The 23,875-nt window shown below is 39.5% G+C and overlaps 1 protein-coding gene across 1 annotated transcript in view; it reads right to left on the bottom strand.

Annotated features, from left to right (window-relative positions):
• Nucleotides 1-4,316: 4,316 nt before the first annotated feature.
• NEGR1 (neuronal growth regulator 1) overlaps nt 4,317-23,875 on the bottom strand; it is a 2,102,052-nt gene continuing 2,082,493 nt past the window's right edge. The window contains exon 7 of the mRNA XM_085602283.1: nt 4,317-7,781. Within this exon, the coding sequence (XP_085458409.1) occupies nt 7,657-7,781 (125 nt within the window). The 3' untranslated portion in view covers nt 4,317-7,656. The remainder of the gene's footprint in view (nt 7,782-23,875) is intronic.

The following is a 23,875-nucleotide window of genomic DNA, read 5'->3' as shown; positions in this document are numbered from 1 at the left end:
CTGCCTCTCGTACTGACTCGTGGTCAGCTTCCACCAATATATTCCACCAACACGGGTATGGTGAAAACCAACGTGCAGTAACACACTCCGGCCCCGGTACTCACACTTCTTGGTAAGTACAGGCCGCGATACGAGCTTAAGCAAAGGCTTGTGCTGCAAGAACGGGAGAGCGCGAGACCATCTCTCTCCGAGCCCGCACCCCTCCCCAGGCAACGACACACTTTACATGGGGGTGCGACCTCGCTCTCCTCTCCTCCTCTCACTACTTGGGCATCCAAAGCGACTTGGTTGATTTCGGGCAGTGGAACTAGGGCCCCCCCCCCGACGGGGTTGGTTCGAGGTCCTGCTTCTGGCATTGGCGGGCTCAGCCCGGCGGCACAGTTCCCTTGGAGATGCCGGTCCGATGGCGATAACGAAGATCTCAGTCTGCAACAGGGCACACGCACACAGTGTGAGCTTTGGGTGTGCGCAGTCACAGGGCAATCCTCACGAAGGTCTCAGGCTGCACAAAGCACACGCACACAGTGTCGCTGAGACTCACTTGGACTCCTGGTGCCCACGATCATGGGGCAATTCTTACGAGGGTCTCAGGCTGCAAATAGCACACGCACACAGCGTCACTGAGAATCACTTGAACTTCTGGTGTGCACGATCACAGGGCAATCCTCACCAAGGTGTCAGGCTGCACAAAGCACACACACACAGCGTCGCTGAGACTCACTTGGACTCCAGGTGCACACGATCACAGAACAATCCTCATGAAGGGCCCAGGCTACAAAAAGCACACGTACACAGCGTTGTTGAGACTCACTTGGACTCCAGGTGCCCACGATTACAGGGCAATTCTTACAAAGGTCTCAGGCTGCACAAAGCACACACACACCGCGTCGCTGAGACACTTCTGGAAACTTTTGAGTTCCTGAGTTTCCACAACAGGGAGCCAGCGCACCTCAGGCCCTTGGGGTTAAGTTACTTCAGGACACAGCACAGCAAAGTCTTTTCAAGCAGGGCGACACACCTCACAGCAAAGTCCCTTTAGCCTCTCATTGGTTAAATCAGCAAACTACAGGCCAGCCCCAGAACACACAGCAAGGGTCAGTCCTTTCTTTCAGTCTATTCAGCTGGTTCTTCCTTTGCAGAGGTTCCTCTTGACCACAAAGTAGTTTCAATCCTTTACAGTCTTTAACAGTTCCATTCCCCAGTCCAGGGGTTTCAGCTCTCATATTTATACCCAGAAATGTCTTTGAAGTCTTTGCTTTCAGGGGCGCACTGGCTCCTGTCCAAACCAGTTCTGGGTGTCTCCCTGCCAGTGACACCTTCTGCCTTTGATAGTGGGGGTCTGGGTCTTTAATCACTCAGCAGGAGATGGAGCCATTGTTTTATGGCAGCAACCCAGGCCTCTTCACCTCCAGGGCTACTCCTCCCCCCTACACTCCAGATGCAGGTCAGCCTGTTGCTGTCTCAGCTCCTCCCCTGGGTCAAGACTTTCCACACAGCCTATCACACTCAAATCCAGACAGTCAATCCACAACTTGGCAGAGACACACAGAATTGTTAAAACACAAAAACCCAACCACTACTAAAAGAGTGGTTTCTAAACACACAATTCAAAAACCACCTTCACAAAAAGATGTGTTATTAAATTGTGAGTTCAGGCACACTAAACTTCACCTCTCCATCTTAAGCCTTTGAAAAGATAGGTTGGAAACATATTACACAGCCCTCTCTATTCTGTCCTATGGGCAAGATGACCTTTCAACAGTGAAAAAAGAAATGGTGAGTATTTCACTGTCAGGACATGGTACACACCTCAGTATATGACCTCCCTTTCACATACACTGCACCCTGCCCAGGGGCGTACCCTAGACCTACCATAGGGGTGTCTGATGTACATAGAGAGCGTAAGGCCTGGCAAGTGGCTGCACTTGTCAGGACAACATGGCAGTTTACCAAACTGCGCACAGACACTGCAGTGGCAGGCCTGAGTTCTCTTTTTAAGGCTACTTGTGTGGGTGGCACAATTAGTGCTGCAGGCCCACTAGTAGCATTTGCATTCCAAGCCCTGGCACACATAGTGCACTTTACTGGGGACTTTACTAGTAAGGCAAACATACCAATCGTGGACAACCAATTATCATTACACTTTTTACAGGGAGCAATTGCACTTTGACACTGATTAGCAGTGGCAAAGTGCCCAAAGCATCTACGTTGGCAACACCCTGTCAGAAAAAACGTCTAGGGGGAAAGCAAAAGGTTTAAGGAACTTTAGCCAAAAAAGGGCCAAGTCCAACACCCACATACCCAAACATGCCTCAGACGACTGAGACCCTGGACGTATTGATTACACGCAGTAGTGGACACAGGCTGGTATCACTTTTATATAATGCTATGAGGTTGAATCCGGGATCCCTGCCTCTTAAGGAATGGGACGCATAGAATGAGGATTTACAGGCTCCGTTGCCAGAAAAAAGCTGGGTCAGGGCATGTACATTAACATGTAAAGTATCCATCAATGCGCACCTGCAACTAATACATTATAACTTTCTGCAGCGGGTGAACATAACCCCTGTGAGGCTCAATTGCATAGCTCCGAGCCGTCCCCATGAACCTCATAGATGTAACAGGACCCAAGCAGGATTTGTACATCTGTTGTGGGAGTGTCCAGAGATTCAGCAGTGTTGGGAGGGGGTAGTAGCGAGGGTGCGCCAGGGGGTGGGGATACCAGTGGAGGTCAAACCAAAGCACTGTCTCTTGGGGCCAATCCCGAAGCCCAAGAAACAGAAAATGGCTTCCAAACTGCTTCAATTAACCTTGGTACTGGCAAAACGGAGGGTAGCTAAATGCTGGATGAGCACACAAGTCCGGCCAATAGAGAGCTGGATAAGGGATGTAGGGGAATGGTATCCTGCAAAAGAATTGGTTATGAAAGTCTGTAGAAAGGACGAAAAAGGAGCTTATAAACCCAATGGGAAATGGAAATGATCAGAATGATACCTCTGATAGCAACAGCGAAACTTAAATTTGAGATCTGTGTGATACAGTAAATATGTAAAATGTTATTCTCACACTATGCTGTAGATAATCATGCATTATAGATGTGTCATTGGACTCTGCCACTAGTTGGAAACAACTGTTTGAAGATACGGTGAAGACTATATTCAAACGCCCTGTTATTATTTGAAAAATTGATAAAATAAAGTTGTGGTTGTGTATCTCTCCTTGGCTTCTCTTTGAACAACATAAGCCCAGATTTATTAACCTTTCATGCAACGCATATAAGTAAGAGAGCAGAAAAGCACTCTATCTACTGAGATATGGCAAATGTCCGCTCTCTCATGGCACTGGTGAACTTCAGGTAGCCTAGTGTCAATGCAGGCACCCTTGCACCATGGTGTAAGTGTGCCTCTGTTATGGGCAGGATTATGTTTGGCAAGAAAGGAATACCTTCCTACACACAAACAATTCTTAGAGGCATATTCCTCGTTTTATGTATGCTGCATACAAGAAAATATAAAGTAACACACTGAATTAAAGATATTTCTATTTGTTACACCTCTTTTGGGTAGGAAAAACATTTTAGCTCCATTTGTGTCAAAATGCAAGGATGGAGGCATGGGAAAACCTCTGTTTCAGCCATAAAACACCTAGCCAATGCAGGTAAACACAAGGCAGCTACTTTGTAGCTGAAAAGGGACCTAAAACCACACATAGCTTGATTTGCGGGGGTTTGTAAATGTCACTTCAAAACTTGTGTTACCTTCCGTCAACTTGCTAAACATAAGGCCTAAGCAAGTGAATAGAAAATCTGGCCTTTATTTTAAAGAGGGATTGTTAGCCTGATTCTGCTATTACTGTAATGCTGAGACAAATAGATATTCATCTGTTTAAAATCATTTCAAAATGACTGATATATTAATGTTAATCATTTTTGTTGGGATATGTTTTACAGTGAACTAAGTTTTGAAGAGGATTTGTTAATAATTTTTGTTTACTGCTTCATCATAAAAATATTTTTTATGGGAAATGACTGAAATTAAACAATAATATCATAATGACTTGCTGTTTGAGGTGGTTTATCAGTTGTGTAAACAATATTGATAACAGTAAGGTACATGTGAAGGGGAGTAAGTGCATAGCAACATTATCAACTCTCATTTTATCACAAGACAGCTCATAAAATAGTTTGAGAGCTCCACTCTTTTTACTTTTTTGGATAAAAATGATTTGCCTTCTACCAATTCTTTGACATAGATTGAAGCAGTCTTCCAAAACATCAATGCACAATACATCAAAAGTACGAATTGTGTGTAGTCTTTATTGTTTTATGTAACACTACCACAAAAATATATACGAAAAGTTTCCAAGTGAATTGAAACAAAATTAATGTAATACCAGTGTAGTGAAGGAATGTCATAATACACAGTTTGAAAGGAATATATTATACATAATATTTTCTACTATTCATGATACCAGCATGTTACAAATTTTATTGTCATTTCATGCAATTTGTATACGTTTGTCATTTATTCATGTTCCAGGTTGTACAGTCAATATAATAAACACATTTTCCTGCACATTTTATCTTCCATCATTTATCAATGTGTTATTAAAAACAGGATACACATATATTCCATTTTCTTTATTAACTTGATATCAATGGCACATGTCTGAGTGTGTGCGTTGAAATTGTGTTGTTCCTGCAAAACAATTCAAAACTAAACAACTACAGCTTGGATCTTATCATGAAATGTTTTTAGAATAGTTTTATAGCCATCTTTATTTTGTACCTATCATTCCTTATGCCGCTTGTTAACAATGATTTTGGAAAGTAGCCCAGATACCAAAAATGTGCTATAATATCAAGTGCAATGTTGGAAGTACAATATAATACTGACGATATAATTTAAACTTGTTGAATATTGTTGGCATTTTTTAAGCTGTCATTATTGTTTGGTACTTTTTTGTTTACCATAGTAAGTTTCATAAAAATGAAATAGCATGTAAGTTGACAGTAAAATAACTAAGTCAACAGAAAATCTGTTATGATATAGAACATTTGAAATGATGTTTATGATCTGTAGACACTCTTTTTGACACTTACAACTCACGTTAGCAGACTGTACTGTGTGAAAATAACACATTATCGAAATCTCACGTTTAGTGTCCACCATTTAAAATTTGATTTTGAGCCTTGAAATCCCAAACGATAGATTAACAGTGTGGACCAATACATGGTTACAATGTCAATTTGTCAACAAACGTTCCTCCCCTCAAACTGACAAAGTCTAATCCTGACTGCACTGTACACTGCTCTGCACCCACAGACACTCACAATGCACTTGGTTATTTATATTCAAATCACATATAACATTGGCAGGTACTTTACTATTCCTTCTCTACAGATTTCCAAACATGGGTTATACCGTAACATAATGATTGCAGTTTGGTGGCTCAGTTACCAGATGATCGCTACAAAACACGAGCAGTCATTTTAGTGCTACAGAACATTAGAAATAAAGGATACAGCTGGAATTTGACGCCACTCCAATAATTTACTAATATATACTTGGGACATAGTTGTCACTGGACCTGGGGTGTTGAGGAATCAGCCAATCCCTAGCTTTAGTGAGACTCTCACAAATTTCATGACTTGCATGTAAAATGGGTCCATACTTTATTTATTCCACACATCCTATTCATGAAGACTTTGGAATGACAAAAACCGAGCAAGTAAAATTTGACTGATCACATTCTCTATAAGGGTTTATCCTCTGTAAATCACTCAATAGTGCAATTTCTCAGCTTTGTGAGAGGTTTCATAAACTTTTAAATGAGGCCCTAAAATGCTCTTTGAAATTTCAAAACATGAACGTCTTTGTTGTGATTATTAGAAATATTGAACAATCTTGCATTTGTAAACATTTCAGACCCTATTTGTCAAAGTTATTTTTTGAAAGGTAATGAATGTGAGAACTTTCCTAATAGGGCCATGTGTGAATATGCAGATAATGTGTTTTATGAGCTAACTGTACCAAAACAATACAAAATCAACAATACAAAACCAAGTGTAAGAACAATACAGATCCATACAGCATTGGCCAATAAAATTGACTTTCACTTTCTAACACACTTCAAGAATTTTGTCTAAGAATTGTGAAGATGCAGGTCTCTGAAATCACCAAAATGCACTTTATAAATTGTGAAGAATTTCATATTTTGGAAAATCTTTAAACCACCATAATCCCTAGAGTTAGTATAGGCTAATCATACAAAATAAACACAAAACGCTGTACTCTTTTTAATGTTTCATACACCAATTCTTGTGCGGAATTTCAAAACAGTGGTAATTTATTTTCATCAGAACATTACATACAAAAGAATTGAACAATATTCACAATGATACTCCAGATGTGGGCATGATATAGAAATTTAAATATGATTATATCATTTCTTTCTTGCTCACTTAAAGGTAATACAACATAACAGAACTGTGTCTTATTGTGTATTAGCTTTGGCATGTTCATTGGCCACAGAAGTAATGCTGAAAACAAACTATAAACTACATTTTCCAGCTTGGCTTGGAGTCTCTATTTTCAAAAGTGTGGTTACATGTTTGTTTTATAAATTTCATAGTTCTCTTTGGATCACTATTCTAAAACATAGAACAAAATGTTCACAAAATGGACTGCTTTGAAGCAGTATGATTTATCATGTAATTAATAATTTAGTGGTTTAAGCCTCATTAGTGAAATGCATACTTCAACAGGTTTTCCTTGTGTGTTTGCCATGGCAGCCTGATTAAATATGCATCAGTCCCACACACAGTGTTATTCAGCTAAGGTCATGCGTGGACCAAAAAATCACACCTTACCCCCTGGCATAGTATGTATGAAGGACAGAACACTTATAAAAATCGACAATAGTGTTAATGACTCACTAGGGTTTATTCTATGTCAGTTTACGAGGGACGATGCATTTTCTGCCAGCCATTGTGACCTAACACCCAGGTTAGGCTATAAGGAACTAAAGCCCATTTTGTTATGGCAAGTTAGAGAAAAGCAGTAGCTCATAAAGGCACACCCATGCTGAATGAACAAGAATGTAGCACAACTGCACACATGCAGTCATTTTACAAGGCTTTTTCCTGACACCTGAATACCATGCTAGCAGAAAACGTACATGTATGATTATATCTGGCAAAGGCAACCGTACTTAGTTTGTGCATGATTACAAAATCTAATACAAATGAATTCTGACTTCCATTGATGTAGGGAAGTGTTTGTGCCCCTCGATCTGAAAGAAAACTATTTCCACTGTACTTTCCTTTTGAAAACTACGATCTAAAACCAACAGACAATGAATAGTAATGAGACCAACAGATGACAAATTAACTCACAATTGCAATCTCTTTATGGTAATTTCAGAGCTTCTGCATCTTAAAAAGGACAATGTATACTGCGTCACAAAGTAATGCAGCTAATCAAAAAATTGGTAGATCCATGGTATTTACACAATGAGCAATCCTACAGAAGGTGACCATCCCATTGTAGGTACTGCTGATTATATTCCAAGTTGCTTGCCACAGACGATTCCAGATTGGATCCCCTCCTCAGCATTTTCCGAGAAGTCTCTAAAGCTGTTTATGGTTCTTTATATTTAATGTAGAATATCACTCTTCAAGTAGTGTATGCTGGTGAAAGAGGACAGCGTAAGCACAATGGGCCAGCAGGGAAAACGTGTAGCAGCACTTCCAGTTATTCCATATTGGGCTGAACTTGGAGCTGTAGAAAGAAAGACAAAAAGTGTGGAAGAAGTTTAAATATTCATTCATGTTTCTAAAGATCATGCACATTTGCCAAATGAGCTAACTTTCAGTTGGTAAACTAAAAGCTAAAGATAGGAAAAAAGCATTGTAGAAAGACCTAACATGAAATGTACTTATGGTTAATTATCCAGCAGACATGCAAATGATAACTCATTCTTTATGAAGTATATAACAAACATCATGTAAATGAGTTGAAATGTGATTTTATAGGCACAAAGTTAACAAAAACATTAATACTTTCTCCAATGACAGGTTTCCAAAGAGGGACATTTCAATACTAGGCTTTTCAGAAAAATCCATTGTTAGTATATCAGTTGGACAGTGAATGATCCATAATCTCAAATGTCCAAAAGTGAATGATGCACTTTAGCAAATCAGGTCAAAGGGATAGAAGAATAGTGTAGTAATTTATTAGCTGCTTCTCTCAAGCTGCAAGTGCATGTTAAGTTTAAAGTGGCATAGGGCTCATCCTATTTGATTATGACTTTTCTAACCCCTTTAAATTACACATACTGAAAAAACCACAGCATTAGAAAAAGAATGCACTGCAATAGTATATTCTCACTCCCTGTGCGTACTGATTAGCAAGGTTATTCACAAAGGAATATTTGTACAGACTGAAATGCTGTGTATTCTCACTCTCAACAAGGAACTTCCATATCCATCATAGGTTTACAGATTTCGGGTAAGTTTTTGGGAAACTGTGTTGCTTTGAAACATAGTCTGGCAACAGAAATAAATCACCCAATGATGTTCAACAATCAGATATGTGACTGTTTAGAGCTCAAAGGTGTGATATAACTGAAAGGGGTTAGGAGAAACACTGAGGTGTGATAGCAAGTAGATGAAGGTTCTTATTACGTGTTGCATGGTACTAGTAGGGTGCAAAGTCCACACTAGAAATTATTAGTACTATGTGGCAACACCCTGCCAACACCATAACAGCTATAAGTTAAATCCCATAAAATGGGGAATAAATGTGCAGACCAGAATGTGCTGAGCATAAAACACAGGAATTACCAGTTCCATAAGGTGAACCTCCAATTTGCCATCTGTTCTGAGCAGATGGTAAATTGGAGCAGGGGATTCTGTGCAGGGAAGGAGTAGAGGGATGAATGAGGAGAGGGAAGGAAAGGGATGGAGAAGTAGAAGGGAAGGGAAGGGAAGGGAAGGAAAGGAAAGGAAAGGAAAGGAAAGGAAAGGAAAGGAAAGGAAAGGAAAGGAAAGGAAAGGAAAGGAAAGGAAAGGAAAGGAAAGGAAAGGAAAGGAAAGGAAAGGAAAGGAAAGGAAAGGAAAGGAAAGGAAAGGAAATGTGGTACTGTTCCAGACATATTGACTTAGTGATCAGGCAGATGTGAATAGCATTTGGCCTTCATTACTTTTCAAACTGAGACCTACTTGAAGCGAGTTGTGACTCTCAGTGTTTTGTGGAACATTTCCTGTTCACGTGAATGGAGAGAGAAAATGAACATCACATCACAGATCTTTTCAGGAAGAGTTGTCTAAACGGTTGCATAAAACTACAATTCCAGGTCTATAGAAATTACTGCTATGCTCATAGATTGAGTGATATTGTAACTGCATTTATTAGCACCTTTATATAGTGCTATAGGAAATTTTGTTTGTCCACATTTCCCCTTAACTTTTCATTTTGTAACCTCTGTATATGTTCATCTCTGTCAAATATATTTCCTCACAATTATTTTAGCAACATTTAAATACTAAAAGTAACCGCTCTGAGTGCTTTAGATAATATGGTAACCTCTCCTGGGGTCATATATTCAATGACTAAGGAGACTTTGAGCAACTTTTTAAAACACCTCTTATTAGGCTGTTAAGTTCACTGCAGTCTCCCCCAATGTTTCAAAAATGATTTATTGTGCCCCTGCTCCTTTTAGGGTCACCGCAGGGATTTATAAATACATGTATATAGCATGTGAAGGGTATTATGGAGACTGCCTGTCAGGAGCAGTGAATATGAAATAAGCAGCTGGTTAATTGAGATATAGTGGATATGCTTATGAAAATCTGCACATCAATAGTGTCTCCTTATTATTATCAGAGTTATATAAGATATTAAACAAACATTGGCACCTGCTATTAGAAGATCAGAGCCTGCATGATAAGATTGGTAAGAAACCCTCTATTACATTCAAAAGGGGAAAACCCTTAGACAACAGTTGTGCCCCAGTTACATTCCACCCAAGATAACAAATACATGGTTACCCACTGCCCCGAAAGGCTTCTACAAATGTGGTATGTGCAGCATTTGTTGCTTTGCAATGAATAAAACAATGACATTTCAATATAATGCCAAAAAGACTTATTTGATAAATCACTTCATTAAGTGTATTGCATGTATATGTAACAAAATATACATTGGAAGTACTGTAAGGCCTCTCAAAGAGAGAATTCAGGAGCATATAAGGGCCATATGCAATAATAACACACAATATCCACTTGCGGTACATTTTAATACCACACATGGTAATAAAGAGATCATAAATATAGGTTTTCATGGTATAGATGTGACACAAATTGGTCAATTACGCCAAATTGAAAGCCAATGGATTGTGACCTTGCGAGCGGTGGAAATGGGGATTAACATTGATAAGGAACTGTTTGAGTTTCTATGAGGGGCATATGTAAATGAGGATAAATATCTGGCACATGCTGAAGTGTACAGACATAACAACTATATATCCTGTAAAATAGAAACTAAATGGCTCGAGTTTTTGAACCATATGACTGCTGGCTAATATAGTATGAGAGCTAAATAGATATGTATGATCGATTAATTTGAATTGTCTAATTACATGACTGTAGGCTTTAATTTGAGAGCGTAATAGATACATAGAATATGTAAAGTAGAAAGCTCAATGATGACTTGAAAAATTATAAGATTGAGCATAGGTGTGTGATTGGTGACACACCATTTTAGATCTCAAATTTACCTATACCATAGGGAATGGAATGTTTATAAGCTATCAATAATTATATTTGGATAACAAGTGTACTACTTCTCTGGCTGGTGTAGATGCACTCAGGTGATGATAAAAGGCGTATTTGAACAGTCTTGATATATTTTATACATACCTATTATTTTTACGGTATGTTTTTGGGATATTAAACTCAATTTGTGGATATTTTAACAAGTTACGGATATTTTAAGATGGCCGCCGGATTGGTTGTGTTACAGGTTGAAAGCACACATAATGTCATTTTTCTATTTCTATAACTTTTTGACATCGGACGTAGTGTTTTAAAACTCTAGGAAGCGCGGGACGCGAGGCAAATGGAACTCGGTGTTTGATTTACGAGATACAACGGATCGTAATAACGCTTGGGTAAGTGAATTACGATATTGCAGGCAGGGCTGCTGCAGTATATACACCCGATTAGGAAAGATTATCTCTGATTTGAGCATAGTCTGCTCCCCTTATAACGTTTGTTTATGGTATTAGCCAATGCACATATCACGGTTTATAGATAAAGTGTGTGCGTATTCTAGAATACTAATTTTTTTCTTGGGTAATTAAACATATAAACTAAACGGATATGATATTTGCGTGTAGACGTTGTCTAAATACTGTTGGATCAACAAAATTAAACGACAATAGACCTCCTTGCATTGGGTCTTTACAATATATTTCAGAGGGGAATGATATATAAAAAAAATTGGAAGTGATAGATGCTTAGGGTGTGGGTCATAACTGATACGTTTATAGCAATACTTCGCCTTTTTCTATTTACGATAGATGGAACTTATCATGGCTCCAATCTTGCGAGGTGATTATTTTTTAATAATAAGAAGATCGCCATTGTTCAACTATTGTTGTGAGAAATATAGCGCATGGATACAAATATTAGGTAAGAGATGGTCAACATGTGCCTGTAGTGTCGTATGCATTTTATGCCGAATATTTTATAGATTTGGCGGATAGCCAAATACGTATATTATATGATAATTTTATTTTTAAATATCTATTTTACAGCATTTTTGGGATTTCGAGATTTTTTACTGATCAAAAATATGACAAATCGATTATATATGAGCAATACAGGACGATAATAGAGGTGAGAACTTGGAGAGGTCTCGCTCTTTCTCTCTGTTGGATTGTATTTTTTGGGCTTATAAGTGGGTCTTTCCTCTTTCTTGCTTCCATATTTCTTGCCTCCATATATTTAATATACAGGAGTTGCGTACTTAGGATTTATTTGTTTATTGATACTGCACAGATAGTCGGCAGCCTTTATATCTGATCACTGGGTGCATCATCACCACTTCTAATTTTCTTCTTGGTGTTTTTTAGAAATAAATGAAAAGACTACTGGGGTGTTTTGGTTTTGATGGACATCTGTTGGCCTTATATGGGGGTCACGGTTTATGTTGAAACAAGAGATTATTGGTGATATATTTTAGACCATTAGCAAACTTCAAAAATCAATCTAACAAAAATGGAGATGTTGGATTTTTAGAAGTCGTTTTTGTATGTATATACATTTTGTATATTCATGGTGGTCGTGATACATATTGAAGTTAAAGATCACCATCTCAACGTAAAAATATTGTTATGTATGTTTCTAGCAACTGTTTTTGTCTTTGTTTGTATATATATGTGGTATATGTTCCAATATATGTATTTTATATGTTATTCACAGCCTTGAGGAAGCCCTTTCAGGGCAAAACGCACGTCGGCTGTTGTCTTTGGAAAAAGAAAAAATAATAAATTGGAATGATATACAGCTGCATTTGCCGTCCAGTGGTTTTGAATCATCTATGTCTGTTTCAATACATTAGAGGATGAAAGTAACATGTATATGTGGTGCTCTGGTGTCATTGTCGTAAATGAAATAAGCAGCTGTTCTGCTCATTTCCTAACACTGCCCATGAGTTTTATTTTATTTGTATTTTTGTCTGGTGCCCCTGTCCCACATTAGGCACCCAAGAACTAATCCATATATTGGGTGTTGCGAGGGTAGGCCCGAAGCCCCTGCAGCCCCACTTGCTCCCCAGCTCACCATACTACTTTTTTAAGGGTGCCCCAACAACCACCAGCACTGAGATCCTTTAGGGCAATGAGGGAGGACACTGGGTAATATTGACCTACATCGCAATCACAGGGTTCTGGTGACATTTCTAAACCACACACCTTAATGTGGTGAGCAAGTGACACATAATGTTACTGGCTATGTATGTTTTATATTATATGATTTACTAATTGATTTTAGCACCCCTGTATTTGGGATTTACAAATCAAGCAGTGGATTCATGAATCTACTACATTCACACTGGCCAGCCATCATAGAATCATTTCTGTTTTGACCGCCATTCCCCAACATGGTGCATTATACACTGTGTTGTTAAAATCAAAGGCAAACGGGCATTAGGAGGCAGGTGAGCACACCCAGACCCACAGGTCCATATGGGGGACCTAAATAGAGCCCCCAAAATAATCTATGCAATTATATATGATTTTTACTGTTCAATTTGCAAAACCCATAATTGGTTTGCAACTCCTGGACCCTCTCACAGTTCCTGAAAATCCAGAGAGGATCCAGGATTCATGAGCCCATCACTGGATCAGCAAATTCACAAATAAAAAGGGAACAAAAGTATTCTGCATTGGCCAATATGCACATATGAGCATTGGCCGCACATGCTAGGTTGCGTGCAGAGCCTAGTAGCAATCTAGCCCCTGCAGTCAAGCCCTCAAGCACATGCCCAAATGCCATATGAGGTTGGGATTGGCTACCCAGTGTGCCCTGTGGCCAGCCTCCATTGTCCTAGGCCACACACTGTGGACACTTCTTGCAATGCATGCTGAAGGCTTCTGAACAACAGGGATTGCACGTCTGTGGTGAGCAGGGCTCATGGTGTGGCCTTCAGCTAAACCAGCTGTGGAAGGCTAAGATCTGTGGCTAACTCCTGCTGCAAGAGGTCAGGCCATAAAACCAATGCACACTGTGCATGGGCTAAGGCTTTGAGGTTTGGGTGCAGAGCCTGGACAGAGTACTGGCCCTGTGGCCAACCTATGCAGCACATGGTTGAAGGCCATGTGCAGTACGAGTTGGCCACTTGTGGAAGGTTGAGCACATAGTGGTGGTGCACAGCAGGGCTTGCCCATCCTTGGAGGATGGGTGCAGGGTTTGGCCTGGCCAGAGGAAGTAGGCTAAGTCCATGTGCAATGGGAGTTAACCACCTGTGAAAGGATGGTTGCAAGATAGGCCAGAGGCTTGGCTCTGCACCAACCTACCAGTGTGCATGGCAGAAGGCCATGAGCGGCAAGGGATGGACATCAACACTGAATTGGGTGGAGGGACTGTGGTTAACCCCCACTTCCTGCAGCGTGCAACAGGAATTGGCCACATGTAGAGGTTTGGGCTTAGAAAACCCTTGAATGTGGTATATGAACATCAAACCCAATAACTTACTCAAAAACAGAATGCAGAAATGTTGTGGTTTTCTTTATTACAACAAAAAAACTCTAAAGTGAACTTAAAAAACACAGTTAAAGAGCAGTTATTGTTAATTAGTAAAAACTGAATTGTTACTGAAATGTGCAGGTTGTGGCTTTGAACACAATCAGTAACTCACACAACAGAAATGAAAATCATGACCCGCATACCAAATACAAAGATTATAAACTCACACTAATTATACCAATAAACAACCATACTCGTGGTTACTCTCAAGGTATAAAAGGGAGAGCAGGTTCCATGTTCAAGGCTCATCTCAGGTCACAGATAGCAGGTCCAGTCCTCTTCTGTTCTTTCCCAGGTACAAGACTGATCTAAATGGAAATAGTATGGGTACCACTTTTATTCACAGTGCCAGCCTGTAGGTGGGGGAACTCCTGGATATATCCCAACCAAAGGGATACATTTTCCCCAGGGGTGACCCTACTCACTTTTGTAGCACCTTCTGAGAATCCTGCATACCCTACAGTGCCCGTCTCTGGTCAAATACAACATGGCAGAACATTTACTCCTTTGTGAGATCTCTTGTGCCCACACTGGGCCTGATGCCTGACTGACTGGGTGGACATAAAAAAGGGGCAGGCCCTGGTGTGAACTACATCTGCCTTTTACAGGGCAGCTTGATTTGAAGTTAATTAAGTTCCTGGGCACCGCCCAAATGGACAGCCTGGCAAAGAAACAAAATACCTTTAACTCGCAAGACCTTTGGCTCAGCTCAGTGAGCAAGGTGACACTCATTAGGGGAGCTAATCAGCTCCTGTATAACAGTTGAACTGTCATGCAAATGGGGTTCTAGAGGCTTTAGGCAGGCAACAGGTAAATTTGGTATAAGTATGTATGCTAAAGTATTTATTACAATCCAACTTTACCAATACATTGAGCTTGTAGTCAATATTTTGAAAAGTACAAATATAAATTCCATAGCTGTTTCCTAAGTGGAAATAGCAAATATTAAATGTGATATTGTATGTAAATGCTTACCTGTGGAACAGCTACCCCAGTGACCTTCTGTTGAACAAGTACCCTTGCTACAGTGAAAATAGCTCTGAGGGCTTTTTTCATTCTAAGGAAATACTTAACATTAAACCTTTACATTTCCTACTTTTAAATACCATGCACCCTGCCTTAGGGACATGCTAAACCAATGTATTGGTGGATAATAATATTAAGAAGGGAAGTTTAAGCCTGTCAAAGACAGTTTTTTTGACAAACACATTTGCAGTATAAACCTACACAGCCAGGCCACTGTTGGCATGGCTGCAGCTCTTTTTACATTACTACTGTAGTGCTGTAGTGGATGGCACAAAGAGGGCTGCAGTCTACTTGTGACATGTAACCCACAGGCCATAGGTACATTGAGGTACCATATAATAATGACTAATAAGTTAAATATGCCAGTCAGAGGGATGACAATGTCATCATGTTGAAATGAGTGGCAGGGGTAAGGTGCACAGAGTTCTACAGCCAGTAAAAACAGGTAATGCAAAAAATCTGGGGTGATACCAGACAGGCAATGGTCATTCCCTATAACTTCAAAGATAGATCCTGAAGGGACAAGGTTAGGTCCTGGGATAAAATGTTACTAAAAATTTCTGTGCTTACCTTTTTAGAATTATTATCCATGAGGGACAAGATTTCCTGATGAGTATTGTGAGAGCTCACAGAGTGGGAGTTCAAAGAAATTTGATTGGCTTGTGAACTTTTGGTAAAGCTCTGTTCCTCACACCTGAGAGATAAAAACCTTAGAGAGCCTAGAAGAAGAAAGGCTATCTCTTATAAGGAAAATCATGTAGTGCTGTAGCAAGACCTCTTGCAGAGTACTTTGAATGAAACAAGAGTGTACGCCTTTCCTCTGATTCCCCTCCTCCCGAGGCTGCTTCAGAAGATTCAGGAGGAGGGGCTAAAAGTAATCCTAGTGGCTCCATTTTGGCTGAGAATTTCTTGGTTCTCCAAAATAATGGAGATGTCGATCAGTGATCCAGTGGGGTTTCCTTCTAGTCCCACATCCTCTTCTGTTTCCCATCCAGTCATCAGTGCCCCTTCACCACCTACCCTTAATGGCTTGAAAACTGAGAGGTATGGCTTAAAACTGTTGAAGTGTTCCAGTCAAGTAGTTCTGGAGAGAGATGGTTCTGGAAATCTTCCAAATTGCCCTGCTCTACAAATATTTTTCCAAGTGTGGTGCACATCTACAGCTTCAGATCAAAGAGCAATAGATCCTTTTAGGATCCTCAATTTTGTATGAGACGGTAATTTGAAAGGCTTAGCCCCTTCTACAATTTTAACTCAATGGACTGCCATTAGAGCATTTCAAAGCCCTGAACAAGATCTATCAGCCATTCTTCCCTTGGCAGGTAAGTTATTGAGCAATGTTGGGCTTGGAAGACCAATAGTTCACAGTCCCATACTAACTTCAGATTTGTCTATACTTTAAGAAATATGTTTATTGTTTGATAATAAAATCATTACAATGGTGTAAAAACAAAGATAAGCTATTTGCACATTACATTTATATATTTACATATACATAGGTAAAAGTTCCCTTTTTAAACAAGGTAGCCGTCTTATGAAGCAAGAGCAGGGTTACTCTAAAGTGCATACATGATCATAGACAGGTGCAGGGTCACAGTAATAAGTCACTGGAGTGCTAAAAACACATATGGCGGGTGTTCATTAGTCCAGTAGTAAAATGGTTAAAAAAAGAGTCTAAAAAACACCTGGAATGTTCCATATTATGCTACTGCAGTTTAATTAGGGTGATCAGGGTAGCACTGAACGGGTGGCAAAATGGGGATGGCCAAGCTTCCTAGTTGAGAATTCAACTGACAGCCTTGGCTACTGGTTTTGTGAGCCGTCTCATGTGACCGACTGTGGTGGTTGACTCATTTTACCTTGATTTTATTAGAGGCTGGGGCTGCTTGAACTTACGATAAGCCAGGTGGATAAAGTCACGAAGCTGATATTTAGAGCCGTATTCTCTGGATTCAAATCAGCAATAATTCCCTGCCTGCAGGTTCGAGCTCCCAGTTTGTTCCACTCAGGCATCAACTGGGCAAATTCACACAACATGCTCCAAAGATTCAACTGATTTGCCGCAACCCCTGCACACAAAATCATCTGAGGAGCGCCGCCAAGAAGGTCAATGTTTCAGAAAAACCCACTCACCCAGCATGAGTGCCAAAAGTCTCCATTTTAGATGTAAGGAGTATGTATAGGCCAGTTGTGGCTGGGAAGGGGCCAACTGGTAAGAATTAATTACTGCCCATCCATGCTTACATTTGATTAAAATCTCTCTATCTTACATTCTGTAACACAATTGAATTTGTTCTTGATGCTTGATTTAAATGATTTTTTGCTACGATTGAGAGATCACAGTTCTCTGGCTGATAATTGTGACATGCATTTATTGAAGTACGAACTGTGTGACCCACCAGGGTTATTGGCACTGATGTCAGTCCATAACAAGGACTCAAGTGAGCCATCTCTGGCCTGTCTCAGTTTATGGCACAGGTAAAGAAAGGCCCCCGTGCTTAGCAAAGCATAGTTTGCGAGGCCTAGATCTATTTGGATCTGTGCAGCGGACAAAGACTTTGGCAACCAAAGCACCTTTTTGTAGATTTTAATGACATGTTGGTTAAGTGTGATGCTGAGCTTGCCAAGAAAGATCTCAAAGCCGTACGACAAGGTGGGACCTATCTTGGCTCACATTACTTCCAACGTTGAAGCTAAACTGAGACTAGTCACTTTTCTGGAGCGCTTGAGAGACTGACTTGAAGTGGCAAATTGATTTTAATGTTTAATTAGAGTACCCTTGGGTCGCTGCTGTTTCCCAGGCATCTTTACGTTTTTTCAGATGACAATTTAACGTTGTTATCCAACCAACGGCCACCTCTCTGGTACTTCCTGCCAAATATGACCACTTGGGTTTTCTTCAGGTTTACCTCCAAGTTATTAATGGTGGCGTAACTGTATAGTGTGTTTAGCAGCCGTTGCAATCCAACTCTTGTAAAGCTTAAAAGGGCAAGGTCGTCTGGATATAAAAGATTGCTGATCTGAAGGCCACCAATCCTGTGGTGTGGCTATTTTCAGCTCATCCAGCTCTGCTAAAAGATCAGCTGAAAAGAGATTAAAAAGCCATGGAGCTAGAACACAACCCTGTTTCACTCCTCTTGATTTCGGAATTTTTCTGGATAGATGCGATCCGGTGCCAATTGTGACTTGAATCCAGGTTTTGGTGTGGAGCTGGATGACTGGCTCCAGTAGGATTTGTCTATAGTACTGAAGGGGCTTCAAGAACAAACCTTTGAGCATCTGTAGTCCACCAACCTTTCTTGCTGGCCTCCAAAGTAGCTACTTGATACCCACTAATAGGGCCAGAGAAATAGCTTCTCTCATAACACCATACCCATAAATAAGATTTTTCACACACAAAGTAGTACTAAAACCAGAGTCAATATGTTTACTGAAAGTCAACTCAACCTTTCATATATCACAGGAGCTAGCTCATCCTACTTTTCAGCCAGGCACTCACACTCTTACTCCTTCAGCTCTAGATGTTAGGAGATCGCACTTAATTTATTTATAACACACAAAATCATTTTGGAAATCTAATGCATCATTTGTTTCCTTTAGGGCAGCCAACAAGGGTCAGAAAGTATTGGTTCCCACATATTAGTAGATGGGTTAAGCTAGCAATTACTGAATCCTACAGATTACTAAAATTGGATCCGCCAGATCATATTCAGGGACATTATACCAGGTATATGTCAGCCACATGGGCCTATTTGGTGGAGATTTGCTTAGTGGTAACCTTGCTGTCCCCTCAGGCATTCATTAACCCTTAAAGATGAGATCTACTTCAAGGCGTAGATATGAATTTTGGTTCAATTGTAATACATGCAGCAATGAGATACCTGTTCTTAATTTTAAGAAAATAATAGTGTGTTATCAGCATCATACAGTTGTCAATACAATTCTTTTTCACATGCAATTACCTCTTAGACTAATACAAGGAGGAAGGGTGATGAGTAATGAACCAATTAATTACCAGTAATCCTCATTATCCTGAACACAGTCTTCCTCAGCCCAGTCCAAGTTTCCTCCCTCCCTTCATCCCTTATTTTGCAGCTCCAACTGTGTTGCTTCAACTTGTTATAAACAGGAGGAGAGGAGGGGGACGTCTTATGCTTCTTACTATGCTAATAGAAAGGGGACTTGAAGTTTTTTTCTTGCATACGCCAATGAAGGAGATAAAACTCCTAATTCAGTCAGGACTGGGTTGAAGGAGGTCTGTGATTACGGGTAATTAATTTACTGGTACGTAATTGATTAATTCACACCACTTTGATGAAAATGAAAAACATTTGCAAATATCAATATGAATACATATTTGTGGTAGGCACACCATTCTAAGTGAGAATGGATACAATAGTTATCTCCTTAAAAGAGGCCTGTGTGAATAGAGTATTAGAAAAAAGTTACACTTATTTTCAGCTCAACTCTAAAACCTATATCAGGTCCTCGGCTTCTTTAAATACCACTTTATATTTTTCAATATAGGTTCTTCAAAGACAGACAAAATATGTTGTTTAGGTATTACATTGCATTGATAGTTTAACCAGACAAGGACTAGCAAGAATCAGAGGGCATATTTATCTACTTTGTCTTAGTCCTGGTTATGAATTTGGGTTGTGAGTATAGAAGATAGGGCTCAGCAGGTGTTATCACTCGGGGCTGACTACTTACAGTTAAACAGAATTTATCACACCGAATAAAATCGGATATCCTTCGGATCTGAATTTATCAGGTGCGATAAATTTGCCTCCTTCTAATTTTTACTTTAGTAACATGAAAAACACATTGAGCCTGATTCACAAAGGTAAACTTAACAAGTTTATGATTTTTTGCAATTCACAAATGAATTTTATGATTAGTATCTTGACGACTGTGGAGTCTCTTAAAAAGATAGTCAGTCGGAAACATATTACTCGTAAAATTCCTTTGTAAATTGCAAAAAAATAGTAAATATACACAAAAGTGTAAGTTTATCTTTCTAAATTAGGCTCAATGACTTAAGTGCTTACTTCATCAAACTCCAAATGCCCTGGTAAATACCAAGATGTTTTCCTTCATTAAATTCGGCCATCTTTGAAGGGCCAACATTTATTGTGGGATGAGGACTTTATGGCACGTGAGAATTATTGAGTGTGATAAACTCAGCATTATTGGTAACACTGACCCCTAAGGAAACAGATGTAAGCAGAGGGGTCAGAAATAAATGGGCCAGTTGCAATCAGGCCCTACTAATTGGGCTCAGTAATTTGGGCATAACATATGAAAAACAATGTTTCCGCTAGTAACTTTGCCAGGTTTGTTGAAGAAAAAAAGGCTGATAGAAAGATCTGTGAAAATAACAAAGAGATGCACGCTTCTAGCAGTATAACTTTGGAAAATTCCTTAGCATCTTCCTGTAAACCCGAATTGTTTCATAATGGTGCAAAGTGTAAAAAAATGCTTGGTGATCCAAAAGGCAGGGATTCTTTCCAATCTATAAAATTATTCGATAAGTGCACCCACAGTCTACTCCTAGCTTAATATAATACAGCTTCATTGCAATTCAGACACCCCCCCAAAAAAAATCTCTATATAGTGAAAGGCAAGATTAATTCTGTTATCAGCATTTATATGTTATCTCCCTGACAGATACATGAACTATACACACACCCAAACACAGTCTGTAAAATCTGAAAGAAGAATGAGAAAGGAAGACTTGTAGTGTGATGCAATCATTTAATGCAACAGACTGGTACAATGTTTCATTATTGAGAAAACAGTTTCTTTTTGGGAAGTCAAAGATGACTGAAACCAAAAGCTACATTCAGAGCTCTGGATATGTGTAAACATGGCAGCCTAATTTGTAACATCATCTAATACATCCATATTTCCAACCACCATCAACTATACTGGCCATTAAAGACCAGCTCTAACATTATTGACCTGGATGACAAGATTTCGGTATCCGCTCTTGCTGTACATGCTTAACAACTACTTTGTGGCCCAAGTAGTAACTGACAAGTATAGACAAAAGGGACTGTTAAAGAAGAGAGATATCTTTGCATCCCTTGCCTCTCCACTGCTAAATTGATTTTGTCCGATTTGCAGGCCAGCAGGCGACTCAGTGTCTGCAGCTTCTTTTCCCCTCCCTCCTTCCTTAGCTCTTTCTATGTGTTTATAACAGTGACACTGTAGGCCACCATGTGATGAGAGAGGGTAGCTGCTCTTTTCCGTTGTCCACACCCTCAGCCTCTCACATTCCCTGGTACAATCCACATAGTCTGACAAGAGGTAATAGAGACAAAGGGCACTAAAATGTTGATATCAGTGAGCCTACACCAACATTCATGACCCGTTGTCTAGCCATTATCTTTAATGAACTCTCACAATCCAGTCTTCTAATATAGCATCATTCTTGGAAGGTAAAAAGTATTACCAATGTGTAAGATGCAGAGTCTGGTAGGCTGAACATATAAACATGTCTGGCAAATCCATGGGATATGAGTGGTCTCAAGGCAGCATAATTCACAACAGAAGACAGCAAAAACATACACAAAAGACACATCTTTGGCAATATAAATAGAGGCAGTTAGATATTTGTGGTATTTTATGTGGGAAGGTTTGGTGTAATTTAGTTTTCGATCACCACTATACCACCCTAACACTATGAAGCTGCTTAAGCTTCAAACCCATCTGTCAAATTAGGCTTGCCTGCATAAAAAAGTTAAGAGAACGTTTCACAAAAAAGAATAAAACTTCTAACTTCAGATATATTTGTGTGAAAATAAAGCTGCTTTGGATGTAAATCGGGTTTTAAATGTCATTTGTTTACATTCACAAAATACCCCCGAGACATTCCTTATTCTAAGTAGCAGCTCCATTCTAGGTCAAGTGGACAAGAATTTAGCTGGATTATTATTAAAAAATTCAATGCTATGTGCAGCATTCTAACAGATGGAATTCTATATACGATTCCAGCAAAACAAAGAGATGTAACATAACTAATCCTTATTTTGTGGAGTTGCGCCATGATAGAACATGTCTCACTGCACAAAACCATGTTTACCTGAGTGTAGTGCTCTTTGCAAAGCCCCTGCTTTACTGTCAGATATCAGATTGTTACTTTGCAAGGGGGTATTTCACATTTACTGTTATTCATTTTTTTTTTTTTTTTTTTAATATTTTTATTGTTCATCATCAGAAAAATAAAGTATAAACAATTAATTGCTTTGACATATATATCTAATACAACAGAAATCCTTCAATTGCAGCTTAATCACTTAAATTTAACAACATGATGCAATACATAATTTAATTATAATTACTTGAAAGAAGAAGCATGTACTTATCACCCTTTAGATTAACCATCTAGTTTAAGTTTCCATTTTTCAACTGGGGCTCATACCCGTTTCCCAAGCTGTCTTGCATTCGCTCCTTTTTTTTCATATAAAGATTTCTCTAAGGTGTAAATAGCTAATAATTTTGAGAGCCATTGTTGAAACGAAGGGGGATTAGAGTCTTTCCATACCGTTGCGATACAAAGCCGGCTCAGCGTCATAGCAATAAACAAGAATTCTTGATGGGGTATTTCCTGTCCCTCCTTTGCCACTCCAAGAACCATAATCTCATTAGTTAATTTAATTGAAATCTCCAATTCATCTTTAAAGAAGTTTTCTATAGCTAGTTTAAAGGGATCTAAATTAGGGCATGCTGCAAACATATGGATCGTGTCTGCCTCCAAACTCTGACATCTTGGGCAGAAGATCCCAATAGTACCACCCCAATGAGCTATTCTATGTGGTGTATAATATAGTTCATGTAAAGTCTTAAAGTATTGTGCTTGCAGGTTTGCAACCTTCAGGATAGAATTTCCAAACCGAAGTGATTTTTCGCCCTCATTCCCGGCTAAATCTAGTTTAGTTCTCCATTTATCAAATACCTTTCCTCTATCATCCTCATTATACTCGCACAATGCACCATAGAGTTGAGAGATTGAACATCCCTCATCATCTTGAACAATTTCCAATAGATCTACCCTAGCGTACTTACAGTTACCTGCCTGTTTCCTCTGCAAAACTGATCTTATCTGTAAGTATTTAAAAAAATCTCTCCGATCCAAGTTATATAGCTGTTGTGCCCTCTCAAATGAAATTAACCCTGACTGATCCGTGATATCGCCGATTGTACTAACCCCAAGATTATCCCAGCGCCTCATCACTTGATCATGGAATACTTCTGGGAGGAGTTCATTCATATATAAAGGGGTATAGAAGTTCATTCTCCCTAATTTAATTTTCTTCCGGATCATTGACCAAACCGATATGACTGCCCCCAACAGCTTAAATTTTGTTCTTTTATAGAAGTTTAGTTCCTTGAATGTGAGAAGTCCCTTATTAGAGTCCCAAATCAAGAGCTCATATATATCCGGAATGCCAACCCTACCCCTCCAGATGTCTTTCGTATTCCCGCCGAGAAGTCCTTTACAATACTGAAGGACTGACGCAAAATAATATGCCT

The sequence above is a fragment of the Triturus cristatus genome, chromosome 4_2 (genome assembly GCF_964204655.1).
Source record: "Triturus cristatus chromosome 4_2, aTriCri1.1, whole genome shotgun sequence".
Classification (NCBI taxonomy): Eukaryota; Metazoa; Chordata; class Amphibia; order Caudata; family Salamandridae; genus Triturus; species Triturus cristatus.
The sequence above is the reverse complement of the archived record's forward strand: the minus strand, read 5'-3'. Positions and strand labels throughout refer to the sequence as shown.